Source organism: Phasianus colchicus, chromosome 29, assembly GCF_987193195.1.
Source record: "Phasianus colchicus chromosome 29, bPhaCol1.hap1.1, whole genome shotgun sequence".
NCBI lineage: Eukaryota > Metazoa > Chordata > Aves > Galliformes > Phasianidae > Phasianus > Phasianus colchicus.
The window spans coordinates 2,316,199-2,328,952 of record NC_143464.1 but is presented as its reverse complement, the minus strand read 5'-3'; the positions used below and the strand labels follow the sequence as shown (position 1 = coordinate 2,328,952).

Sequence of the window (12,754 nt, the reverse complement as noted above, 5' to 3'; positions counted from 1 at the left end):
AGGACCATGATAACCACTAATGATAATTACACACACACACATATATATGAACAGCAAAGAAAAATGAAGTGATAAACATAAATAAATATTATAATCAGTAAGGAACGTAAGTATGTTATTGTACAAACTGAGTCACTTGTTGAGACATGTGAAGTTTATCCCTGCTGAAATGTGACCAGGGCATCATTTTCCTCACCGCATTCTTGAGCTCCTGGTTCCTCATGCTGTAAATGAGGGGGTTCACTGCTGGAGGCACCACCGAGTACAGAAATGACACCACCAGGTCCAGGGATGGGGAGGAGATGGAGGGGAGCTTCAGGTAGGCAGCCATGCCTGTGCTGACAAAGAGGGAGACCACGGCCAGGTGAGGGAGGCATGTGGAGAAGGCTTTGTGCCGTCCCTGCTCAGAGGGCATCCTCAGCACGGCCCTGAAGATCTGCACATAGGAGAAAAGAATGAAAACAAAACACCCAGATGCTAAAGAGGCACTGATCACAAGAAGCCAAATCTCTTTGAGGTAGGAGTGTGAGCAGGAGAGCTTGAGGATGTGGGGTATTTCACAGAAGAACTGGTCCACTGCATTGCCTTGGCAGAGAGGCAGTGAAAATGTGCTGGCAGTGTGCAGCAGAGCATGGAGAGCCCCAGCGCCCCAGGCAGCTGCTGCCATGGTGGCACAAGCTCTGCTGTCCATCAAGGTCCCGTAGTGCAGGGGCTTGCAGATGGCAACGTAGCGGTCATAGGACATGATGGTGAGAATTAAATACTCTGCCAATATCAGAAAGACAAACAGGAAGGTCTGGGCAACACATCCAGAGTAGGAGATGTGCCTGGTGTCCCAGAGGGCATTGGCCATGGCTTTGGGGAGAGTGGTGGAGATGCAGCCCAGGTCGAGGAGGGCGAGGTTGAGGAGGAAGAAGTACATGGGGGTGTGCAGGCGGTGGTGGCAGGCTACGGCTGTGCTGATGAGGCCGTTGCCCAGGAGGGCAGCCAGGTAGATGCCCAGCAAGAGCCAGAAGTGCAGGAGCTGCAGCTGCCGCGTGTCTGCCAACGCCAGCAGGAGGAACTCGCTGATGGAGCTGCTGTTGGGCATCTGCAGTTCCTGGGCATGGAGTCCTGTGCAGAGTGCAGAAGATAATGTCAAGATCATTCTCAGAGGCACTCCTTCTGCTATATTTTTTTTTTTCTTTCTCTCTCACAATGTTCATTCAGCTCCATACCTTCAATTTAATTTCATGAAGTTTAGCATTCCATAAGCAGAAGACGAGTATGCAGCTTATATATTTTTCTCATTTTTTAATCTTATCCCATCTCCCTGGATATTTTCATCTCTTTCCCTGTCTTTAACCCAACTGCTTTTAAAGCACCCAGTCCCATCCTATGTGCCATTACATTTCTGCTAGAGAAAGCTGCCCGACTGCAGGTTAATTTCATTATTCATGTCTGGAGAATACGACAGTATTGTAATTTTGTTCTATCCTTCAAGAGAGGAGAGGCTGAATGCACATTGTGTGACTGTTCACAGAATGAGTGAGAATAGTGTGAATCAGGAGTCTCAGAGATGTGTTCTAAGTGAACAGCCCCATCTAGATTTCTGCCTCCAGTCCTTTCCCTTCCCCTGCCTTGTCTCTCCTCTTGCACAGCGTCCTTAGAAACATTCTGGCATGCAGTGAATCTGTGAGTCCCCTGCCCCAGGCAGAAGCTGTGGCAGCTGAAGGCCCCTGCCCTGAGGGGGGAAGCCCTCATATGTAACAAGTCATTTTCATAATAAAGAAACACAGACTTTCTGCATCCTGATCTGCAATGGGAAGTCCCTGATTTAGTGATCCCTCCAGTAAAAGCAGCAGCACTGCCTGCAGACAGAGACTTACCGTGTCTATGGCTGTGAGCAGTGTTCCTTCCGTGAGCTCACAGCCTGCTCACACTCCACATAGACTGTAACTCTCCTTCCTCTCTCTTCTATCCTCATGTCACCTGCGGATCATGCCCCCAGCCCTGCTGTGCTGTGCAGAAGAGCTGCTCCTGGGCACAGCTGTCTCTCTGCAGCACTGCCCCCTTGTAGGAGCTTCCTGTGTCCCAGGAGCCTGGCCCAACTCAGCAACAGAGGATGTGATTTTTTTTTCCCCAGGTAATCTCCCTTGAGATGTCCCTGCATCTCCATGGCACAGAGCTCCTGAAAAACAACAGTGTCATGACTTTACTTTGAAATCTGCTTAGTTAACCACCAGACGTCCAGTGGACAGTGAGTAATTCCAGACATATGATTAGAGAGTGTTTGCTGAAACAAAAAGGACACACTGAGAAGGTCAGGAAGGGTGGACTTCCCAAAGACCAAAGATCTTCTCAAAGACTTGTGTTTCCAACGTCAAAAGAGAGAGGACTCCTGAGGATACTACAAGTGAGAATTTTGTTAACTTATTTTCACTGATTTCTATCTTAGTCTTCAATCCTTTTTTTCCAGTTTTACTAACATTAATGAATCTTTCAGGCTCACAGCTTCAAAAAGAAGAGAAGATCCATTTGTGTCTTGCACGGTGCCTGTTGCTCCCCAGAATTTCCCTGCCCAGAGCTGTCCGTGACATCTCTCAGTCTTTGTATAAATGGAGTTTCACTGTGGTAATGAGCTTTTTTCTTCTTTCTCAGTTGTTGTTTTAGATGGTCCCATGCAGCACAGGATTCATCATGCCCTTCATGCCCTTCATGCCAGGTACGCTGCCCCATTCTACTGTTGGTACACACTGGCCACAGTGTTCCTTGAGCTGCCTATGTATTTCTACAAATCTTTATTGTGTTTGATATGCCTGGGCAGATTGAGCTGTGTTTGAACTTTGGCCTTCTTAAACACATCTCAGCAGGTACAATAGTGCAGACACTCTGCACTGCTCCCAGCTGACCACTTCTTGTTTACACTTCCTACATGCTTTCTTTCTGTACTGTACACCACAGACTTGAAGAAGAAGCCAAAGTGTGCTCTCCTGAAGTCCAAAGATGTGAGTTTGTCCTTTTCCCTCCCCTCAGACTCCTCAGCTCCACCATCCCATGGCCACTGCAGACCAGGTTCTCTTTGACCATCACATTCCCCATGGGTCCTTGCTGCTGGTGAGTATGAGATCTAGCAAAGCACCTCTCCTCTTCCGATCCTCTATGTCTTGGTCAAGAAGCTGCCGGCTGTGCTCTCCAGAGATTTTCTGGATGGTGCATGCCCTGCTGTGTTGTCCCTGCAGCAGATACTGCAGTGAAAAAGGCCCCCACCGGCGATAAGGGCCTGACAACATCAGGCCCCCATCTGTCTGCAGAGGGCACCTTCCACTTGCTCTTCCTGATCAGGAAGCCAGGAACAGACACTGCTGATCTCCTCTGTTTACCATTTCAATTTGCTCTGTCCTCTCTGCTCTGCCATCCCCAGGAAGAGCTCAGTGCACTCTCACAGAGAGCAGTCGCCCTTCCTTGTCTCCTCATCCATCCATCGTAAAGACTCTGTATCCCCTGGTGCTACAGTCCAGTTGTGGAAGCCATTTAACCACGTCCCTGTGGTCCAAACAAGAGCAACTCTACCAGCATTTCTAGCTCAGCATGTGTTGCTGTTCTCATTAGTGTAAAAACACATAAGACAACAAACCTACCCAGGATGGATCATTCGATTTAGTGCATCTATGTTATTTTTGTTCAGAAGGTGGCACACATGCGTTAGACCCATTGTAAGGCTCAGAGCTGTCCAAGCAGCACGGACTCTGCTAGGGCATGGCTTTCCTGAAGGCCCTGAGTTGCATTTGCAGCTGCATGTGAGTTTGCTGGACAACTAAGGAAATCAGCACAACACTAGGCTGCTTCTGATGCCATTCACATGGGTTTTCATCAGTTGAGGAATAAAGATGTGTATTAGCTTTGCAGTGCCTTGTGATACAGAATGTGCAGCAGAAGGAGAACAAAGATCTGGCTCTTCTTTTGGGAGCCCAGCCATTTAGTCAGCTGCAAAATTCTCCATGCTCCATGGAGACGGGTGAAAAAGACATTTTGAGATGCCATAAATGCAGGAAGTTTGTTCTCATTCAGGATTGCCACAAGTATTCCTAATCTTTCTCTGGTCTCATCTAGGGATGAGATGCCTGCACTGCTTCAGCTGGATCGCTGCCCTGCCCAGGGAAAGTCCACCCCTCCCTGTCCAGGTCTGTGTGCCCTTTTTGTTTTAGCAAACACTCTCTGGCAGGACTAACCACATGTATGCAATTGGTCACTGTCCAGTGGACATTTGGTGGTTAATGTAGCAGATTTCAGAGTACAATCATGATGCTGTTGTTTTTCAGGAGCTGTTGGCCACAGAGACCCAGGATCATCTCCGGGGGGATCAGTGAATAAAAATGAAATCCTCTGCTGCTGAGCTGGGCTGAGCCCCTGGGACACAGGGAGCTCCTACAAGTGGGCAGTGCTGCAGAGACACAGCTCTGACTAAGAGCAGCTCCTGTGTACTGTGCATCAGTACTAGGGACACATTCTGCAGGTGACATGAAGATAGAAGAGAAAGGAGAGAGGGATTACAGGATATAAGGGGTGTGAGCGGGCTGCGACCTCACTGCAGGAGCATTGACACGGTAAGTCTCTCACCATAGGTAATGCAAACACTTTTCCAACAGGGATCACCAAATCTGGCACTTCCCAGTCGAGATCAAGCTGCATATACTCTTTGTTTCTTTATCATGGAATAAGAGTTGTTACAGCTGAGGGCTTCCCTGCTGCAGCATCAGCGCACAGCCTGGAGGGCGCATCAAGAGAGAACCCTAAAGTGCATTTTACCTCTCTGCTTTCCTTTAACGTATATATTCTTTCAATAAAGCCATGGGAGTTCTCTTAGGATCCCTTTTTCACTTGAAAAAATAAACATGCACTTAGACAGTGCCTTGCAAACAGGGTGGGTTCTGGACAGTAAATAGGAATGCAGAGTGTTTGGGCTGGTGTCTGTATGCTCAGTCTGGGAAATGACAGGAAAACAGCCCCCAGGATGAAAATCTGCAGGCCACAGAGATATGATCAGGGAATTACCCCCTTCAGTGCAGGGACCTTCCTCTGAGCAAGCTCCCACCTAGAAACGTTTCTGCCCACATGACCATGGGGTCCGATGCGTGAACCAGCTCCTGTGCAGGCAGAGCTCCAGCAGAGCAGAGCAGCATCTCCCCAGGCACGTGTCCATCACCCTCTGCAGTGCACAGGGGCTGGGAGCCACTGCCTGGGGCTGTGGGCAATGCAGTCTGTGAGGCTGGGAAGGAGCTGGCCTTCCCTTAATGAGATGCCATCATTAGGACACATCTCCCTGAGGTGCCCTTCAGAGCCGTGAGCCAACCTTCAGAATGCAAATCTTTCACATAGCCTGGACAACAAATTTGAGGGAAGTTGCAGAGAGATGCAATATGCAAGGAAATGCTGTGGGGCTGGTGAAATGAATGTTAGGTTTCCTTTGCAATTCGCGTGGTGATGAGGCACTGCTGAAGTACGTTGAGAAATGATGAATATTCAGTGATGGGCAGTGGATTCCTCTGCTCTCAGCTCGGTCTGCCTTCTTTTCACAATGTTTTGGGAGTGTAATCATTATTCCTCTTCAAAACTGACAATCTCAGAGCAATTAGTAACAAGCCCAACCAACTCCCCTTTCTCCACACTAAGCAGAGGTGAATCCCTTTGCCTCTCAGGTCTCATAGGCATGCATATTGAGTACAACAGAAGTGCTCCGAATTTCTCAATTCCGCAAACACTCTATGGACACAGAGTGCAGAAAAAACTATCACTGCAACTTCCATTTGTAACCCACATATTTCTGGCATTGAGTCCACAGATGCTGACAAGCACCTCCCTATTGGAATTGACTTCATGTGACACATTTTGAAATGAAAACCTTTCCCTACACGACCACATTTTCCTGTCCCTATGGGGACAAGACTGTTCCCTGGAGAGAAAAAGTGCAGAAGCCCTCAAGGCAAACTCGACGTCAAGAAATGTAGCTCACATCATTGAGGTTGAATGAACATTTTCCACACTGAAATCTCTGTCTTTAACTTTTGTACTCCTTGGACAGGTTCTTGTGGCAAAAGGCAGCAGATGCCCAACAGCAGCTCCATCAGCGAGTTCCTCCTGCTGGCGTTGGCAGACACGCGGCAGCTGCAGCTCCTGCACTTCTGGCTCTTGCTGGGCATCTACCTGGCTGCCCTCCTGGGCAACGGCCTCATCAGCACAGCCGTAGCCTGCCACCACCGCCTGCACACCCCCATGGACTTCTTCCTCCTCAACCTCGCCCTCCTCGACCTGGGCTGCATCTCCACCACTCTCCCCAAAGCCATGGCCAATGCCCTCTGGGACACCAGGCACATCTCCTACTCAGGATGTGCTGCACAGGTCTTTTTCTTTTTCTTTTTGTTTTCCGCAGAGTATTGCATTCTCACCATCATGTCCTATGACCGCTACGTTGCCATCTGCAAGCCCCTGCACTACGGGACCTTGATGGACAGCAGAGCTTGTGCCACCATGGCAGCAGCTGCCTGGGGCACTGGGGTTCTCTATTCCCTGCTGCACACTGCCAATACATTTTCCCTGCCTCTCTGCCAAGGCAATGCCATCAATCAGTTCTTCTGTGAAATTGCCCAGATCCTCAAGCTCTCCTGCTCTGGTTCTTACCTCAGAGAAGTTGGGCTTATCATATTTAGTGCCTTAATCTTTCTTGCTTGTTTTGTTTTCGTTGTGCTGTCCTATGTGCAGATCTTCAGGGCCGTGCTGAGGATGCCCTCTGAGCAGGGACGGCACAAAGCCTTCTTCACCTGCCTCCCTCACCTGGCCGTGGTCTGCTTGTTTCTCAGCACTGGCATGGTTGCCTACCTGAAGCCCCCCTCTGTCTCTTCTCCATCCCTGGACCTGGTGCTGTCATTTCTGTACTCGGTGCTGCCTCCAACAGTGAACCCCCTCATCTACAGCATGAGGAACCAGGAGCTCAAGGATGCTCTTCGGAAACTGATGACCAAATGCGTTTCGAAAGCAGTGAACTGCCCACCTTTTTCTATCTAAGAGTTGTAATACAGTTTTTGACAGAATCAAACTGTCTTACTTGGTTTATATATTAGTTTTCTAAGTGTAATTTATTGATTGTTTTATTCTGTGTTTTATTTATTGTAATGTTTTTCACTTAAATGTCATTATCCACATCAATTACTACTCAGTTTGTACCTATGCAGTGTTGCCCAGTTACACAGTACATTATAAAACAGGATCTCCGTGAAGCTTATCCAAACAACGGGAATGCAATGACTTTGTCTGTCTTACTTCCTGTGGGACATTTCTGGAGCTGCTGGGGTCAGCTGTTCTCAGCACCCCATAATCCAGCACGAAGCATACAGCTGTTGATCAAACTGTGCGGTGACTGCAGCCTGCAATAGCTGACGGGCCATCCCTTGGCGCCTGGCTGGGGTCTGTGCTTTCAGGCTGACATCTGTCAGTGCCTCTGACAGGTCAGCAGCAGCACCTGGTTTGCACGTTGGTTGTCAGATCCCCTCTTCCTCAGTCCCTGTGAGACCTTGTGTAAGAAAATGTCTTGGTTATGGGTTCCATCTCAGAGGCTTAACTTTTTCCCTGAAGTCTCCCTTCTGTGCTTCTTTCCATTTACCACACAGAGGTGAGCACTGCCTCCACGATGCCCTAGGGTAGCTGAAGCACACATGAGAGCCCAGGAAAGGTTCCCCAGGACTCTCAGGAGACATTCTGGAGCATGAATTTGTAGGTAGGAAGTGCAACTGTGGGGTAGCTCAGAGCTGCTGGGCAGGTGGTGCAGGTCCTCCTGCAGAGCTCTGTGTCCTTCTCCTTCCTGAGTCAGGTGCCACTTCCATCTCAGGAATGGAACAGCCAACAGAGGTGAGACAGAAGCTTTTTAAGAAAAGGCTCAGGGTTGCTCTAAGAGACAGAATTCAGTGGTGTGGTGGTGGTGTGTTGAGCTGAAACTCAACCCCATAGCCCCTTAGCCTTGCAGCTCCTGTGGCTTGGTGACAGTGCTGCTGTGTGGCTGCAAACACAAGCAAGGACACGCAGTGGGCACTTGTGTCACAGATTCCACCACAGCAAGTCTATTGCTAATGGAGATCTCCTCATGGCAGTGCCTGTAGGCTCAGGGCTTCTATAATTGTTGCTGCCAAGAACATTCCCAAGGAATGGACTGCACAGATTCCCACACGTACTCTCCCACTCATGCAAAAACCAAGCTTTAATTGCTAGCATTATAGTATTGTATTTAACCGTTGTTAAATACCCTCACTGCAGCCCAAAACAGAACGCTAATCCGTATTGCTTACCTGTACCCTAACACTGTCCTGAAAACCTTAGCAGAACACCAAGCCCTCTCACCAAACCTTTGCTTAATCTCTGCCTCTAAAGGTGACTTCTAACCCTTAATCCCTATCCTGAACACCCAACACCCACAGACCCTGCTCCTGCGCTCTGCCCTCTTGAACATCAACCCCTCCCCTAACCCTAAACTTTGGGTACTTGGCCCTTCAGGGAAGAGCAGGACTGGTGGAGTCTTAGAGCAAATCCATGTAATGCAGTGATGAATGTGAGGCGATGTCTGTACAGGAGGTGACGTGTGACTGATCAGCTTGAGGCCATAAGGAGGAGGTGGGTAGGAATGCTGCCATGAGCTCAGCTCTACCTCAGGCCCTCATGGGCCTGCAGGTGGCACGAGGCTGTGAAGGTGGCTGTGAGGTCACTTCTGTGTGTGCAGTTGACAGGCCAGCCCCAGGAGCGTGTCCCAGAAAGGAATGGTGTGCTGCCTTCTGCCTGAAGCAGCTGGTGGTCAGCCCTTGACTTCTGGCTGGGATCTGTGCACACAGGATCACATCTGCAGTGTCCCTGAGAGGCTGACAGAAAGTGCCAGGTTGCCGTGTTGCCTGTGGGATCCTCTCTGTCTGAGCACCTGGCAGGGCCCATGGAGGAAGAAGGAGGTTTGTGTAAGGGATTGTGATGGCTCTTCTGTGTGAGGACACAACTCCATAGCAGGAGGGACGTGACTTGGTTGTGTCTGTCCATGAAGCTGGCACGTGCCTTGGAAGATGATGGTGAGGTTCCTTCTTCTCAACGGCTGACAGGCCACAAGAAAGCTGATGGGTGGTGTTTCCATGAGGAAGTGATTTCCAACATGATGGAGTTGACCTTGGTAGTGGAAATGTGCAAAGGAGGGATAAAACTCCCTCAAAGTGCAGCTTGAAAGCTTGAGATGGGGCATGAGGAGGAGGAATTGTCACTGGAAGTTATGATGTGGGGCCATGCTGAGGGATCACTCCATGGCTTTGTGTTTCAAGGGACGTTCAGAGGGGCTTGAGAGACATCAGTGACATGACTGCAGTGCCAGGGTCAGAGCGGGGCAGAGAGGAGAGGTGGGTGTCTGTAGACCACAGGGAAATAGGGGCTGGGCTGGAGCAGCGTAGGAAATCCTGCAGAGGAGAAGGCAGTGGGTGCTGGTGAGGATGGAGGGCCCAAAAGCAATGAAATCTTTGTCCCCTTGGCCATGGTTTGTGAGGAGATTTGCTATGCTTATGGTAATGGGTCCTTAATGCCTCCTTGAATCTCTGTGCAGAGACTGGGAGGTGTCACACTGCTGTCCTTCACATGGAGTACAATCTGCCCCACCACACCAACCCCAGGATGAGCCCTGAGCTCATTCCCTCACATACGATGGATCTCCCCTCCGGGGTCTGGATGTCAGGCCTTGTCTTTCTTCATCATACAAACCAGAAGATTTCTCAGCACAATACTTTACCTAACTTTAATCATTACCTCCAATTCCCTGCTCTAACAAGTCCAAGGGGAGGCTGTGTTGGTAATGTCCCTCAGTGGGCCCCATTACTACGCCAAGATCCCTCCTCTTTTTCTTCCAACTTTACTTTCTCAAGTGCTTACAACATTATCCACTCAATACCTGAGGTTCTTAGACCTGACATCAAATGTACCACGGGTCTCTCTGAAGTACAGCAAGTTGCAATGAGCCATGTCTGTTCCATAATGTGTTTGAAGTCAAGATTTATACAGATAGTTGGAGAGGTTTCATAATGTAGTAAAGAAAAAAGACTTCAAAGGGCACCCAATAAAAATGTTTTGTGTTTTAAAGTAGTGCATCTTGTTGCTTTTGGAGCATCATTCTGTTGGAGAGGATCCAGAGGAGAGCCATGGAAATGATCAGGGTGTTGGAACACCTCCTCTACTAAGACAGGCTGAGGGAGCTGGGCTTGTTCGGCCTGGAGAAAAGAAGGCTGCAGGGTGACCTCACTGCAGCCTTTCAGTACCTAAAGGGAGCCTACAAGCAGGAGGGGAATCAACTCTTTGAAGGGGTGAGTGACAGCAGGACAAGGGGAAATGGTTTTAAGCTGAGGGAAGGGAAGATTTAGGTTGGCTGTCAGGGGGAAGTTCTTTACAGAGAGAGTGGTGAGGTGCTGGAGCAGTGCCCAGAGAGGCTGTGGATGCCCCATTCATCCTTGGAGGTGTTCAAGGCCAGGTTGGATGGGGCCCTGGGCATCCTGGGATGGTATTAAACGTGGAGGTTGGTGGCCCTGCATGTGGCCGGAGGGTTGGAGATCCACGATCCTTGAGGCCCCTTCAAACCCAGGCCATTTTGTGATTCTGTGATTCTCCAATTGATGATGATCCAGAGAGTCTCCTAAGGAGATCTGCATAGGCAGGAAAAGCAATTGCTTGAGGTCTGACTCAGTACGGACAACCTGACTGCTCACCTCCCCAGGCCTGACGTGTCTGCTGTATGCCACCTGGCACTTGCATCACTTTTCCCGACAGCAGAATTCTCCACTGAAGTCTGGATGTTACAGTTCCTTTACACCATTCCTTCACCTGCTTTTCTTAGAGAACTGTTTGCAACAAGCACAGGATGTTGCTTCCTACTTTGAAACAAGCAACAGTAAAATACAATACAACTTCCCTAAAAACAGAGCATTCTCCTCAGCCATATCCCACCAGCGTGGTTCGCCTAACCAAAAGGATAAGTACTTTACATAGGTAGATAGGAAATGATAAATATTAATAGGAAACACATATTAATTGAAGGATAAATGAGTGAGGATTATGATTAATTGAAGGATAAATGAGTGGGGAGCAAAGCTCCACTATGTGATCACAAGCATCCCATGCCATCTCCGGAGGCCCCAGGGACAGGCAGCTTTCCAAGAGGACCTACAGGAGACCAGAGCCCCTGGAAGCTGCAGATGGAACTTGGGAAGAGGGTCTCCGGGAAGTAACTGCCAACTGTTGTCTTTGTCCCTGTAGCTGCAGCCCAACCCAGCGCACTCAATGCCCCCCAGACAAGTCAGTGGAGCCCTGGGGGTGACTCAGCGCTGAAATGGCCACTGGGAAGCCAAGAAACTCTGATTTATTCTCAATAAACACAAACATCCGTGAACCACTGTGGGTCATTGGTGTCAAGCTCTGCCCAAAAGTCTCAAGTATGGGTCACAGTCACTGTGGTGAAACCCATCACATTGGAAAAACGTCCCCACCAAACTATGGACATGAAAAAGGAACAGTGTGAAAAGACCCACCACAGGTCAGTCCTCAGATGAGTAAAAATTTATCTGCTACAGAGGCGGAGAGCAAAAGGCATTGAATTGTGACTCAAAGAACTAAAGGAGGTCTAATTCATTTAATCCATGAGCTGATACAAACACTGTCAGAGTGAAGGACACTGGTTTATGACATAACGTGAGGAAGAAAGAAGGTGGTGTCCCTCAAGGGTCAGTCTTGACATGGATGCTCTTCAGCATCTTCATCAGTGACACAGATGATGGCATCGAGTGCACCCTCAGCAAGTTTGAAAATGACACCAAGCTGAGCAGTGCACTTGATCCATTGGAGGGAAGGGAAGCTAAGCAGAGGGACCTGGACAGGCTGGAGAAGTGCGACCATGTGAACCTAAAGAGGTTCAAGAAGGCTAAGCGCAAGGTGCTGCACTTTGGCTGGAGCAATGCAAGGTGTTTATACAGACTGGGCAAAGAAACACTTGAGAGCAGCCCTGCGGAGAAGGACTTGGGGGTCCTGGTGGATGAGAAGGTGGACACGAGCCAGCAGTGTGCGCTTGCAGCCCAGAAGTCCAACTGTGTTCTGAGCTGCATTAAAAAAGGGGTGGCCAGCAGGGAGAGGGAGGTGATTGTCCCCCTCTACTCAGCTCTTGTGAGGCCCTATCTGCAGTGCTGCGTCCAGGCCTGGGGCCCCCAGTACAGGAAGGACGTGGAGCTCTTGGGGTGGATCCTGAGGAGGGCCACTAAGGTGATAAGAAGGCTGGAGAGCCTCTCCTATGATGAAAGGTTGAGGGAACTGGGCTTGTTTAGCTTGGAGAAGAGAAGGCTGCAGGGAGACCTTATTGTGGCCTTCCAATACTTGAAGGGAGCAGATAAACAGGAGGGAGAACGACTGTGTACGAGGGTGAATGCTGATAGGACAAGGGGCAATGGTTTTAAACGGAGTCTGGGGAGGCTTAAGTTAGATATTAAAAGGAAGTTTTTCACTCAGAGGGTGGTGAGGCACTGGGACAGGTTGCCCAAGGAGGTTGAGGATGCCCCATCTTGGAGGCATTCAAGGCCACTCTGGATGTGACTCTGAGCAGCCTGGTCTGCTGGTTGGCAACCCAGCCTGTGACAGAGGGTTGAAACCAGATGATCATTGTGATCCTTTTCAATACAGGCCATTCAATGACTCTGTGATAACATAGGCATGTTACGGAAAAGGCTGTGAG

At 49.4% G+C, this 12,754-nt stretch overlaps 2 protein-coding genes across 2 annotated transcripts; one reads left to right on the top strand and one right to left on the bottom strand.

Annotated features, from left to right (window-relative positions):
* Positions 1-115: 115 nt before the first annotated feature.
* On the bottom strand, positions 116-1,090 carry LOC149914572 (olfactory receptor 14C36-like). Its single transcript, XM_090126434.1, has one exon. It carries the CDS (start codon positions 1,088-1,090, stop codon positions 116-118), a length of 975 nt encoding a protein of 324 aa, XP_089982560.1.
* A 4,994-nt stretch (positions 1,091-6,084) lies between these two features.
* Positions 6,085-7,041, top strand: LOC149914571 (olfactory receptor 14J1-like). Its single transcript, XM_090126433.1, has one exon. It carries the CDS (start codon positions 6,085-6,087, stop codon positions 7,039-7,041), a length of 957 nt encoding a protein of 318 aa, XP_089982559.1.
* The last annotated feature ends 5,713 nt before the right edge of the window (positions 7,042-12,754 follow it).

Excerpts from the sequence above, each read along its gene's own strand:
- LOC149914572 (XM_090126434.1), bottom strand. The coding sequence starts at position 1,090 with ATGCCCAACAGCAGCTCCATCAGCGAGTTCCTCCTGCTGGCGTTGGCA.
- LOC149914571 (XM_090126433.1), top strand. The coding sequence starts at position 6,085 with ATGCCCAACAGCAGCTCCATCAGCGAGTTCCTCCTGCTGGCGTTGGCA.